This window comes from Bos taurus, chromosome 16, assembly GCF_002263795.3.
Source record: "Bos taurus isolate L1 Dominette 01449 registration number 42190680 breed Hereford chromosome 16, ARS-UCD2.0, whole genome shotgun sequence".
NCBI classification, from domain to species: Eukaryota; Metazoa; Chordata; class Mammalia; order Artiodactyla; family Bovidae; genus Bos; species Bos taurus.
The window spans coordinates 46963267-46977670 of record NC_037343.1 but is presented as its reverse complement, the minus strand read 5'-3'; the positions used below and the strand labels follow the sequence as shown (position 1 = coordinate 46977670).

Below are 14404 nucleotides of genomic sequence, written 5' to 3'. Positions count from 1 at the left end.
GGAAAAGGATGTGGCTACCCTTTGGCCCAAGACAGCATCTGTCAGCAGTTTGGTGTGATAGGGCCCCCCAGGCCAGAAGAAGCCAGGGAAGATAACAGCCAACCCGCTTCTTCTTGTGTCCTGGATTCTGTAGGGAGAAAAACCATAGTCCGAGGTAATCCACTTGTGTGTGATTGCCAATGGTTTATGATGTTGCTCTGCTTTAAAGGAGAGCAGTGGGGGACCCAATCCCTTAGCAAAAACATCATGAGATTTACACTGATCTCGAAGAGTCTGTCACCTCCCCATTTTAGGGTTTTGTTTTGGTTTTTTTTTTCCTACTTTCTTCTCAAGCTAGCGGGGCCATTTCCATCCCTCTCTTTCAGCAAAACTTCCCAAAAGAGCTGTTTATAAACACAGCCACTCTCCTCCTCCCCCGCTTCTGTTCTATTTGGAACCCACTCCACTCTAGCTTTTGTCTCTTCCGCTCAATTTATCAAGGTCACTAATTCCTTGCAAGTTGCTAAATCCAATAATCCTTTGTCAGAAGTCATTTTACTTGACTTCTCAACAGTATGGAGCTGGCATGATCCTTCTCTTCTTGAAATGCTTACTCCTTGCCACGTACTCCTACTACTCTTCTGGCCTCTCTGTACAGCTTGCTGTGGTCCATCTCCATTCCTTCCTCTCAGGACTTTGGAGAACCCCCAAGCAATGTTTGGACTCTTGGGGGCTCATCCTGTTTTATGGCTTTAAATCCTATCGATTGAACAACTACCTACCAGATGGCTCCAGCCTAGACCGCTCCCCTAAATCCCAGACTTCTGTGTCCCCGGCCGAGGCCACACCTCGCTGTGATTATATAATAGACATCTCCCACTCCCCCAGACTTGGTCCTCTTGCAGTCTTCCCCATCTTGGTAAATTACAGTTCCTTCCTTCCAGTTGCTCAAGCTAATAATTCCTCTCATACCCTTCATCCAGCCCATGGGTGAATCCTGCCCTCTCTATGTTCAAAATAAGTCTGGGACTTCCAGACTGGGCTCAGTGGATAAGAATCCATCTGCCAGTGCAGGGAACACCTGAGCATCCCTGGTTTGGGAAGATTCCACATCCCGTGGAACAACTAAGGTATTCGCCACAGCTTCTGAACCCTAGTGCTGAAACTACTGAAAAACCACACCCCCTAGTGCCTGTGCAAAGAAAGAAGCCACCACAATGAGAAGGCGGCCTATCGCAACAAAGGGTAGCCCCTGCCTCACCACAGTTGGACTTCGCTGGTGGCTCAGATGGTAGAGTATCTGCCTGCAATGGGGGAAACCTAGGTTCAATCCCTGGGTTGGGAAAGTCTCCTGGAGAATGAAATAGCAACCCCCTCCAGTGTTCTTGCCTGGAAAATCCCATGAACAGAGGAGCCTGGTAGGCTACAGTCCATGCTGTCTCAAAGAGTCGGACACAACTGAGCTACTTCTCTTTCACTTTTCACCACAGTTAGAGAAAACCTGTGCAAAGCTACAAAGACCCAGCTCAGCCAAAAATTTTTTAAATAGCTAGAATGTGATGATGTTTCCCTGTGATTCCAGAATCTGCCCATTCCTTCCTCTGTACGTGTGGCCTCTGATCCTGCTCTCCCCCTTGCTCATACCCAGCCATTTGACCCCTCCCATAGTCCCCAGATACACCTGGGCCACCCTTTCCTCAGGCACGCATGGGCTCACCACCTCACATCCTCAAGTCTTTGATATCATGTTCTAAACGAGGCCTTTCCCCACCATCCAATCTAAATTACAAGCCCTCCATGTTCCCTATCCTCTTTTCTGGCTGATTTTTCTCCTTTGCACTTAATACCATTTAATATTTATTTTATTCCTCGATTTAGTTTTTCTTGCCTAACCACAATGAATGTGCCCTGAGGGCAGAAATTTTTTACTGTCTTGTTCATGGTCTATTCCAAGCTCCTAGAAGAGCACATAATAAGCAATAAATATTATAAGAATGAATCAAGAGAGGTTTGCTAACAGCATCATATTTAACAGCAGCAGTTACTTAATTTGCACACACTTTCTTTGGACCAGAAATATTGTCTACAAATTGTAATAAAAAGCATCATGTAAAAATTTATTCAAAGTTTTTTGGAAAGACATAAGCTTGACACTTGTAAACTTTGAGGGAAAGGACTAGGGGGTAAGGCCTAAAGAGAGGCCCCATCTGTTTTTATTATTTTTTCATGTCACTATATACTAATGAATATGAAGCAACAGGAATTCTCATACACCAATGGTGGAATATAAATTGGTATAATCTCTTTGAAAATTAACTGAAAATAATTACTTAGGTTGAAAATAAGGGAGAATTCCCCAGATGCCTAGTGGTTAGGTAAAGAATCCACCAACGATGCAGGAGACGTAAGAGACATGGATTCCATCCCTGGGTTGGGAAGATCCCCTGGAGAAGGACATGGCAACCCACTCCAGTATTCTTGCCTGGAGAATCCCATGGACAGTGGACCCTGGTGGGCTACAGTCCATGGGGTCACAAAGAAACACAACTGAAGCGACACACAGGCACTAACGGTCAGGATTCTGGGCTTTCACTGCAGTTGTCCAGGTTCAGTCCCTGGTTAGCATGGTGACCCAAGGACAAAAGAGCAGATAAAACCAAGGAGGGTGTTGGAATGCAGGAACAGAAAAACCAGACCCTTATTGTCCTTCCCTCCCCCATGTTGCAACTACAGTATAATCTGTCTCCCCTCCTACCCCATAGGGAGAAGTATACATGCCTCCCAGTATACATGCCTCATCCAGTCAGCAAATGACCTGCAAGACTCCTATCCCACTCCTTGTACCCTGGGTATAAAAGTGAACTAAGGACCCCTGTTCAACATCGGTTCTCCCTTGAGCTGGCCCGCTGTTCTAACAGCATCTCCCACTCTAATGAACTTTATTTCCTTCTCATTCTGGAAATCAGTCCTGAATATTCATTGGAAGAACTGATGCTGAAACTGAAACTCCAATACTTTGGCCACATGAAGCAAAGAACTGACTCATTGGAAAAGACCCTGATGCTGGGAAAGATTGAAGGCAGGCAGAGAAGGGAACGACAGAGAATGAGATGGTTGGATAGCATCACTAACTGAATGGACATGAGTTTGAGCAAGCTCTGAGAGTTGGTGATGGTCAGGGAAGCCTGGCATGCTGCAGTCCATGGGGTTGCAAAGAGTTAGACATGACTTAGCGACTGAATAACAACAAAGAAACCTAAATATTATTTTTTAAATTGACTAGGGACTTCCCTGGTGGTCCAGTGGTTAAGAATCCACCTGCCAATGCAGGGGACATAGGTTCAATCCCTGGTCCGGAAAGATTCCATATGCTGTGGGGCAACTAAGCCTGTGGGCTACAACTACCAAAGCCCATGCACCTAGAGGCTGTGCTCCGCAACAAGAAGAGGCCAAACACTGCAACAGCTAGACAAAGCCCGAGCACAGTAACAAAGACCCAGTGCAACCAAAAATTAAATTGATTAACTTTTTTTTAAAAAAGCACTTGGAAGAGCACTTGGCACAGAGAAGGGGCAGCACACAAGTGGTGTGAACTAGCCCAGGAACCAGGCTGTCCTGAGTTCCTGGGCCCAGGACCGTTTGACCAGACAGATTCAGATCCCGGCCTTGGGACAGAGCCCTCTCACTGGGGTCCCCCTCATTCAAGCTGGGCTTCATACTAGAGAAGGACACTGCAGGATTCTTCAGGCACTGCTTGTCCTCCTGGGCACTGGGCAGAGGATGCTGCTGGGAGAGGAGGGCCTGCCCCCCCAACCCCCACTCACACAGCTTGTCTGTTCCTTTTGTATTTATTTATTTGGCTGTGCCTTGCATCCTGTGGGATATTAGTTCCCAGACCAGGGATGAAACTCAGGCCCCCTGCAGTGGAAGCACAGAGCCCTAACCACTGGACCACTAGGGAAGTCCTTTCTCTGTTTCTTTTAATGTTGGTAGTATTGAGCTGTTTTACTAAAAATTTGGGTTTCTTGGGGACTTCTCCGGTAGTCCAGTGGTTAAGACTCTGCACTTCCACTGCAAGGGTCCGGGGTTCAGTTCCTGGTCAGGGAGTTAATATCCCACATGCCACCTGGCACAGTAAAAAAAAAAAAAAAAAAAGGCTTGTGTTTCTTAAGAGATGCTGGACGCTTCATGACTGTGCTTCTTGTCCACTGAAGTGAGTGGACACAACCCTCCTGTTGCCAGGAGGAAACATGTAAACAGAGAAGTGCAACCCCCATCCCAGCACCCCTACAGCCCTGGCTCACAAAGGGAGGACTGAGTCTTAAAGGGAACTGCAGAGGCTGTCTAGAGAGCAGACCCCACGACCTCATGTGCACCACATTCCTAACACCTTTAAAATCGAGCATGAAGCCCTGGGACTCTGACCCCAGAATGAACCCTCCAAGGAAACCTAAAACTAATAAGAAAGTAAAAGTAGCTCAGTCGTGTCCAACTCTTTGTGACCCTTATGGACTATACAGTCCATGGAATTCTCCAGGCCAGAATACTGGAATGGGTAGCCCATTCCCTTCTCCAGGGGACCTTCCCAACCAAGGGATTGGACCCAGGTCTCCCAAATTGCAGGCACATTCTTTACCAGCTGAGCCACCAGGGAAGCCCAAGAATACTGGAAAGGGTAGGCTATCCCTTCTCCAGTGCATCTTCCCTACTCAGGAATCAAACCGAGATCTCCTGCATGGCAGGCGGATTCTTTACCAGCTGAGCTACCAGTGAATCCCAAAACTAATAAACGAAGCATTTGAAAGCAGGACCCTAATCTGAGAAGTCAAGCCAAGAAGACAAGTCATTACATGGAAAAGAAAAATACAGAGAAAAAAAAAAAGTTTAAATAAAAAAAAAAACCACCATGAGTTAAAGATAGATGTAGATTCATTTTCCAAATGAAGCATTTAGAAATCATCTCTTGGACCTTAAGTAGGTCAAGCTTTAAATCTAGCATTATAGCCGTGCCCTGGTGCCTGCCCGTTAATAGGCTAGAGAGAGACTTTCAGACACCTTTGGCCTGGCAGGCAAGCCGGGCGCCTGGTCTCTGAGTTAGGAGCTCTGTAGAGGCACCTGGCATGAGGGAGTTCCCACATGCTTCATCCTTACACTGTCAGGCTTTAGCCCACAGCTAGAGTGCTTGCTAAAAATCAGAATAAACTTTCCCATATTCAAATTTTTATGGGGAACCCCATGATTACAACAAAAGCCACCCAAAGTCAGAGCACTCTGCTAGTCTCACACATATGATAGCAAAAAAGAAAAAAAAACTAGGGTCCCTTGTTTCTGAAGGGACCTGGAGAAAAATATTTGTTTCTTTATTTTTTTTTTTTTTAAATTTCAGGTATACACGTGCTCCCCATCCTGAACCCTCCTCCCTCCCCCCTCCCCATACCATCCCCCTGGGCCGTCCCAGCGCACCAGCCCCAGGCATCCAGCATCGTGCACTGAACCTGGACTGGCATCTCGTTTCATACATGACATTTCACATGTTTCAATGCCATTCTCCCAAATCTTCCCACCCTCTCCCTCTCCCATAGAGTCCATAAGACTGTTCTATACATCAGTGTCTCTTTTGCTGTCTCATATACAGGGTTATCGTTACCATCTTTCTAAATTCCATATATATGCGTTAGTATACTGTATTTATGTTTTTCCTTCTGGCTTACTTCACTCTGTATAATAGGCTCCAGTTTCATCCACCTCATTAGAACTGATTCAAATGTATTCTTTTTAATGGCTGAGTAATACTCCATTGTGTATATGTACCACAGCTTTCTTATCCATTCATCTGCTGATGGACATCAGGTTGCTTCCATGTCCTGGCTATTATAAACAGTGCTGCGATGAACATTGGGGTACACGTGTCTCTTTCCCTTCTGGTTTCCTCAGTGTGTATGCCCAGCAGTGGGATTGCTGGATCATAAGGCAGTTCTATTTCCAGTTTTTTAAGGAATCTCAACACTGTTCTCCATAGTGGCTGTACTAGTTTGCATTCCCACCAACAGTGTAAGAGGGTTCCCTTTTCTCCACACCCTCTCCAGCATTTATTATTTGTAGACTTTTGGATCGCAGCCATTCTGACTGGTGTGAAATGGTACCTCATAGTGGTTTTGATTTGCATTTCTCTGATAATGAGTGATGTTGAGCATCTTTTCATGTGTTTGTTAGCCAAAAAAAAACTAGGGTCCCTTGTTTCTGAAGGGACCTGGAGAAAAATATTTGTTTCATTCATCAAGTAATTGCTGATTCAGACTTCCTGGGTGGTCCAGTGGTAAGTATGGGATGCAGGTTCAATCCCTGGTCTGGAAACTAAGATCCCACATGCCGTGGAGCAATTAAGCCCACTTGTTCCGGAGCCCACGTGCCACAACTAGAGAGTCCATGCCCCACAAGGAAAGATCCCACATGGCTCAGTGAGGATCCTGTGTGAAGCACCAAAAGACCTGACACAGCAAAAAAAAAAAAAAAATCAATTGCTGTTTGAAGAGCCAAAGGGCCCTTATTTTCAAGAGATGCTTAAATTGAGTTTCCTGTCAATGTGGCATTGTGAAGAGGGGTGCTGCTGCCCGTCAGCCAGCCCCACCCAGCAGATGCCAAAACCAGGGGCGTGTGTCTGAAATGACCCTGCTCTCTGCAGGATCCCCAGGGAAAGACCAATTTCTAACCAAGCTGCTGCCTGATCTGGGGGAAGCTCCACGTCAAAGTGTCCAGGTCACTCAGGGACCTGGGCTGCTCTTTTCCTTAGCAGTACAGTCAACACAGAAGGACTCGATGTCAGGGGATGCCCTTAGGGGAGCTCATAACTGATAGTGGGGAGGCTGCCTTGTTTGGCAAAGAGAGTAAGATGAAGGGATCTGAGGCCCCAGGGCATGAACCTGACACCTCCTCCTGACACCTCCTTGCTCTGTTGTTGTTGTTCAGTCCTAAGTTGCATCTGACTCTATGACCCCATGGACTGCAGCACACCAGGCTCCCTTGTCCTCCGCTGTCTTCTGGAGTTTCTTCAGATTCATATCCATTGAGTCAATGATGCCGACCAACCATCTCATCCTCTGCTGCCCTCTTCTTTTGCCTTTCATCTTTCCCAGCATCAGGGACTTTTCCAATGAGTCGGCTCTTTGCATCAGGTGAAGTATTGGAGCTGCAGCTTCAGCATCAGTCCTTCCAATGAATATTCAGGGTTGATTTCCTTTAGGATTGACTGGTTTGATCTACTTGCAGTCCAAGGGACTCTCCTTGCTGTGTGGCCTTAGGCAAGTTTCTTGACCCCTCTGTGCTTGAGTTTCCTCATCCACAAAATGAGGATAATAGTATATACATAGAGATGAAATAGATATGGCTATAGATATACATAGCCTAATAGAGTTTTTATGAGGATTAAGTGAGTTACATGTAAATTATTGAGGGGGTCAGAACTTCTCTACTGGAGGTGATCCGTCTTGCAATGCAGGGTACACAAGTTCAATCCCTGGTCGGGGAAATAAGATCCCACAAGCTGCAGAGTAACCAAGCCCACGTGCTGTGACTAATGAGCCCAAGTGCTCAGGGGCCCCTGCACTAGAGAGAAGCACACATGCCACAAGGAAGATCTCATGTGACACAAACTAAGACCTGACATTGCCAAAAGCAAATAAATAAATATTAAAAAATAAAGCAATGAATCATTGAGGGAAGTGCCTAGTCCACAGGAAGAGCTCAGTCAATGGTGGTTGACATTATAACTAATTAACTATCATTATTCTCACACACCCAGCAAATACTGAGTATCTTGTATGTACCTGGCTGTGTGCCAGGCTTTTTACCGTCATACCTAACACTGCATAGTACCATCTGGATATTTATAAGCAATTCGTACAAGCAGACAAATGCATAAATTCTACTTGCACAGCTTGATTCATTGTAATAAAATACATACACTCATGGAAGCCACTCCCCAGATCAAGATAGACAGCATCACCAGCCCTCCAGAAGTCTCCTCCTGCTCTTCCCCAGGCACAGACACCCCTCCTCTGGGCAGGTGATCACTGGCTGCAGCATCAGTGTTTCCTGAAGCAGCAGTCTGCCCATGTTTGCTGCTATATAGTATTCCCTTGTGTGAATAGGATTCTTGACATTTCTAATTCAGAATTTCTCAAATGTCGTGTCCTTCCTCATCAGTGCTTCCAGACCATTTTCTTTGAACTTCAATGTCTTCAGAATATGCACTCCCTTACCTTTGCTTGTTGCAGCCTTCTGATCACAAAGCTGTCATAGCCTCTCATTCCTCCAGGAATGCCATCACTCTCTCTAAGCCCACTCCCCATGTAGCGCAGGTGATTGCTAATCCGTGGCGACAACCCTCCCCCACGGCCTGACTTCCCTCCACATTGCCTCAGCTCTGCATTCTCAAGATCTCACCCTGACCTTAGCTTTACCAGTGAGGACAACTCTGAAATCTCAGTCTCAGACATCATTCTGTCTGACTCCACCACAATCTTCCTTCTAAGCCTTCCACTCCCAGCTCCAGTAATCCTTAGCACCTCCAGACCTTCACTCCTCCAGCCCAACGACCTCCTCCCTGGCCTCAACTCCCGCATCTTCTTTCTTCCCTTCTTGACATGGGGTGGGACCCTACGGTCCTTGCCCCCACCATGTCCTCTGTCTGACTTTTGTCTCTGGACAAACTTTAGCCAAAGGGTAAGTGTAATCAGAGAAGTGACAAAATGCGGAAAGGAAGGAAAATAGTCCAATGCTGCTGCTGCTGCTGCTAAGTCGCTTCAGTCGTGTCCAACTCTGTGAGACCCCGTAGATGGCAGCCCACCAGGCTCCCCCGTCTCTGGGATTCTCCAGGCAAGAATACTGGAGTGGGTTGCCATTTCCTTCTCCAATGCATGAAAGTGAAAGGTGAAAGTGAAGTCGCTCAGCGACCCCATGGACTGCAGCCTACCAGGCTCCTCCGTCCATGGGATTTTCCAGGCAAGAGTACTGGAGTGGGGTGTGATTGCCTTCTCTGAAATAGTCCAACAGGACTAAATAAAATAGTTTAGTCATTAAACATAATCAAGGACCTTTAGTTCCTTCTCAAGGGCCCTAGATAATATTCTGAGCCATATCCTATGAGCTGTCTTATAGAGACGGAAACCTCCACCAGGTGGAAGATGTTAACTACATGATGACCAGAGTGTAGCCATGACATAAGCTGCCACAGTTCCGAGAATTGGTCTCAAAGACATGGGGACAAATTGACCCCATTTGGAACTGAAGGTAAACTGTGCCTGAAACAATCAAGATGACACTGACCACTGGTGACCAATTTCAAGATGACTATTAAAAAATGACTATCAGAGCTGACTGTGCTGTTTCCGCATGTAGCCCCCTCTAGCCTATAAAAGCTCTTACACACTGATTGTCAGTGGGAGGGGAGGCAACCTTTGGACTGGAGAACCCTCCCCCAACACACAGTTTGCAGGCATCCAAAATAAAGCAAACTTTTCTTTGCACCAATCTGGCCTCTTTATTGGCATTTGAGTGGCGAACAGCCAGTCCCCACTTTAGGTTACATTCTCACCTGCTCCTGTTGTAACACCAGTCATTCTAGCCTTCCTGTGAATCCACCCTCAGCCCCCTTGTCCCTCTCTGGCTTCTTTGTACTTCTTGCTTGATAAAACCGCAGCCCTGGTTAAATCCAACTTAGCACCTATTCTGTGCCTACAACACTGCAGCTGAAGATAACTGGAGAAAAACACATAAGAAAATGACACGTGTTAGTCTTGTGTTTTTGGTGGTGGTTTATGGTTTATCCCTTATGGGAGGGATCTTTTTTTTATGATTAAATCTGTAATAAAACCATATAACATTCATCAATGCATTCGATAAGACTAGTTTCATCCATGGAACATAATAAACCACTTTAAAACAGCAGTTTTCATTCATGTCATATAAGGCTGTCAAATTAAAAGTATTCCTTATAATGGGTTGTTATACAAGAAATCCATTTCACTTCACATTATGTGGTAAGACTGACAGATAGATCCTCTAAGAACAGAATCTGAAAGTAGACTCCACCCTTTTGGTCACCTTTTCAGTCTTTCTCTCAAACAAGTTTCACAACAGGAAAATATTTGTGAGCAGAGAAATCAAATTCAGGAGGAACCTTGGATTCCTTTTTGTGTCCTCCTGCCAATGACTTCATAACCACAAAGTTGGGTTTGGCAACCTTTAAAATTCTATTGACCTCATGGTCTGGGTTTGGGATATTTTCCAGTATCATTTTTGCCTGCTGAAAGTGCTTACTAGCTGCCACATACAGTTCTGGAGACTGAGGAGGAGGGCTATATTTATTGAGGTCAGACATTTCCTTGAACTGCAGATAGTGCACTGGTGGTGGTGTCATTACACTGTTGAATGGAGTAAATCTGTGCTCATATCGAACTTGTTCACTATCAAGCTCAAACTTGGGTTTTTGTACTTTGCCATCCATGTCAAAAGCTACCATGGTTTTAAACATTCCAGCACACATGTTCTGATATGCCTGGCTCATTGTGATCTCTCAGCTCAATGGGTGAACTTTCTTCTCTTTTTTTGTTTTTTTTTACTACTACGGCCTTTCTGCTGCTCTTCCATTATCCTTTCCTCTGCCATCTGAGAGCCATCGGCACGACTTAATGTCGACATCAACCAGGCATAAAGAAATTCAGAGAGATACCAATATATGTAATAATACTCGTGCATGCTGTAGAGCTCCAATTCGAAGCCACTTAGGAGATACTGTATCATAATGCGAAGGTTATGGTAAAGGACCCAGGTACCTAAACAGGCCAAATGCTGCCTGTGGGGCTCCTGTTTCAACAGCATAGTATGAAGGGCTGCATCAACCTTCTCTGCCTCATCCTGCAAGGTAGCAAATTCCTCAAGAATATGACTGAGTTTATCTCTCTGCCGAGCCCTGTTATGTCCATGGATCTGAATAAGACTACAGAATGGCCGAACACAGTGAGTAACAAAAGAGTCAATAGAGTCCTTAGCCTGGTGATTATTATATAGGCAGCACTTTGGGGAGAGCACCGGAGGACTGACAAAAGACCGAAGAGCATCTTTCACCATGTCTTGCATGAGATGGATTCCAAAGACCTTTTTTTTATCCACCAGGAAAGTGGTTTGTAATAGAGATCTCGAAAGAACACAAGGTGATTGTTCACTAAATTCACAGAAAAAATCCAAGATACAATGTAAATTTGTTAAATTGACCGCCTCACAGACAGTTTTTATTCTATCTATCAATCTTGCAAAATAGTTGACCATTTCTTCTCTTTTTATTATTTTTGCATATCAAGGGAAGGTGGGTGGCAGTAGTCCCTGGTTAACAAGTGGCTCAAAACCCATCATAATGGGATGATCTCCTTTTGTAGTATCATTCTGGGCCTGGATACCATGATGCAATGAATTATGAATGGCAGAAAGAAGATCTGCTGCTTGAACCATCAATTTTTGAGCTTCTGCAACAGCACTGGTCTCTTTCTTAGTAAAGGCTATAAGCACTGTCAGTAACACTCGAGTAAATTTCACTCTGCTGAATACTGCTAAACATCGTTGGTGTTCTAGTTCAACTTCTGGGTCTCTTTCTTCTCCTTGTCGACTTCAAGTACTCTTTACTCTTCTTTGCATGTCATCCTCCACATCTTTTAGCATGCCTGTAACTCGAAGATCTGTCACACTGTTAGCCATTTTAAATCCATAATTCATTGACTGAAAATCTTCCTCTTCAAAAACAGCAGCTTTATTTACTTTTTCCCTTGCAATGTCACAGATTTTCAAGATACCCAGAGCAAAAGCTTTCATGGCAGGATCTTCTATAAAATCTGGATTATGAATGTAAAGGCACCTAAATACTGTCTGTGCCAAGGAATGGCCTTCTAACCACGTTATCAAACAGCAAAAGCATGTATCCATTATCCCTATCAATTCAGGCAAGGTGAGGTCTTTAATTTTTATGGTGCCATCCTTGATAGCTTGTTCAAAATTGAGAACTTTTCGATTAACTTGGTTTCCAATCATGCCAGCATCCATCTTGGGATCCATCATTTCAATGGCAGACATGGCTTCAAAAAGACCAAATAGCTTATCATGAAGCAGTTCTCCCAACTTTAATTCTCGACAAGCTTCTTCAAAATCTTGGGTTATGTCCACCCAGTTTGTGTTGCTTTTTTCCATCTTTTCTGGTATACCGAGCTCCCATCCTGAATCATCATCTTCTACAGAAGCTTTCATAACCATTACGCCTACTTCTCTCGTGGCCACCCGCGCCGCCACGCACCGTCCAGACCGCTGAAATAACTACACCTCCTCGGCCGCCGCCGGAGCCCCCTCCCCTCTCCGCCCTGCCCGACCGGCCTCGTGCGCGCATGCCTGGGAGGGATCTTAGTTCCCCAAACTGGGATTGAACCCAGTCTCTTGGCAGTGAAAGAGTGAGTCCTGAGCACTGGACCACCAGGGAATTCCCTAGTCTAGTATTTTAAATTTTTATCAACATATGACTTGTGTACATAAATGTGCACGTTTTAGGTGTACTTTTGACAAATTTCCATAAAGTGAACAAACACATATAACTGGCTCCTGCTGACCTTAAAAACAAAAGTTATTTTTAGCAGCAAAAATGGGTCTATTCAGGAATAGCAGAGATTTGCGATTCATGACAGGCAAGCTATAACAAAATCCATAGTTATTTTTTAATAACGAAAGCCATAGCTGTATAACAAAAGACCAATAAACAGAGGAGAGGAGAGGAGTGTTACGTTACAGAGGAAAAAGGAGGAAGATGGGAGGTTTTGTTCTGAGTGAAAGTATGCTGGAGAAAAGTGACAGTTCAGTGTCTCATTGGCAGTTTCTCAGTTAGTTTATTTCTTGTCAGAGATCCAATGTTCATCTTTTTCTGTTGGGATCTGTGATTGATGACTCTTTTTGATAATTCTTCTGTTGGGGTCCTTAAATGGCAGTTCTTCCTGCAGTTGATGGTGAGTGGTACTGCCTAAGAGTTCCCCCTTCTGGCCTCCTGACTCCATCTTCATGAGGTTTCCCATTAATTTCCACACTCCCAAGTTATTAAACAAAACACTGCCAGAACAGCTTCACGCCTTTCCAGTCTTTGCCTCCTTACTAAAGGTCCACCATTCAACCTCCAGCATCATAGACTAGTGTTACCTGTTTGTTAACTCTGTGTAAATGGAATCTCTGATAGATCCTTGGGGATTCCCTGGTAGCTCATCTGGAAAAGGAGCCGCTTGCAATGCAGGAGACCCCAGTTCGATTCCTGGATCAGGAAGATCTGCCGGAGAAGCGAAAGGCTACCCGCTCCAGTATTCTGGCCCGGAGAATTCAATGGACTGTATGGCCCATGGGGTCGAAAAGATTCAAACACGACTGAGTTTTGGACTTTCAAATGGAATCCATATTGTATGTACTATTAAATATATGGCTAATATTCCATTGTATGAATGTATCACTTTATAATATGATAATTCTCTCATTTACTTTTTGTTTTATTGAAGTATAGCTGATTAACAGTGTTGTGTTAGTTTCAGGTGTATAGCAAAGTGATTCAGTCATATATACATATACACGTATACATGGGGCTTCCCTGATGGCTCTGCAGGTAAAGGGTCTGCCTCCAATGCAGGAGCCTCAAGAGATGCAGGTTTGATCCCTGGGTTGGGAAGATTCCCCTGAAGAAGGAAATGGCAACCCACTCCAGTATTCTTGCCTGAAAAATCCCATAGACAGAGAAGCCCAGCGGGCTACAGTCAGACATGAATGAGTGACTAAGCGCTTACACACACACACAAACACATATTTAGATTATTTTCCATTATAGGTTATTACAAGATATTAAAACAGTTCTCTATATAATAGGTCCTTGTTGATTATTTTATATACCAGTTCAGTTCAGATCAGTCGCTCAGTCATGTCCAACTCTTTGCAACCCCATGAATCGCAGCACGCCAGGCTTCCCTGTCCATCACCAACTCCCGGAGTTCACTCAGACTCACGTCCATCGAGTCGGTGATGCCATCCAGCCATCTCATCCTCTGTCGTCCTCTTCTCCTCCTGCCCCCAATCCCTCCCAGCATCAGAGTCTTTTCCAGTGAGTCAACTCTTCGCATGATGTGGCTAAAGTACTGGAGTTTCAGCTTTAGCATCATTCCCTCCAAAGAAATCCCAGGGCTGATCTCCTTGAGAATGGACTTGTTGGATCTCCTTGCAGTCCAAGGGACTCTCAAGAGTCTTCTCCAACACCACAGTTCAAAAGCATCAATTCGGCGCTCAGCTTTCTTCACAGTCCAACTCTCACATCCACACACGACCACTGGAAAAACCATAGCCTTGACTAGACGGACCTTTGTTGGCA

At 44.9% G+C, this 14404-nt stretch overlaps 1 protein-coding gene across 1 annotated transcript; it reads right to left on the bottom strand.

Annotated features, from left to right (window-relative positions):
* Positions 1-9868: 9868 nt before the first annotated feature.
* LOC782560 (N-alpha-acetyltransferase 35, NatC auxiliary subunit-like) lies at positions 9869-12409 on the bottom strand. Its single transcript, XM_059875738.1, is given in 2 exon segments — positions 9869-10594; positions 10597-12409. Coding segments are annotated over 2 exon segments (2178 nt in total). The 5' UTR covers positions 12277-12409; the 3' UTR covers positions 9869-10096.
* Between the last annotated feature and the right edge of the window lie 1995 nt (positions 12410-14404).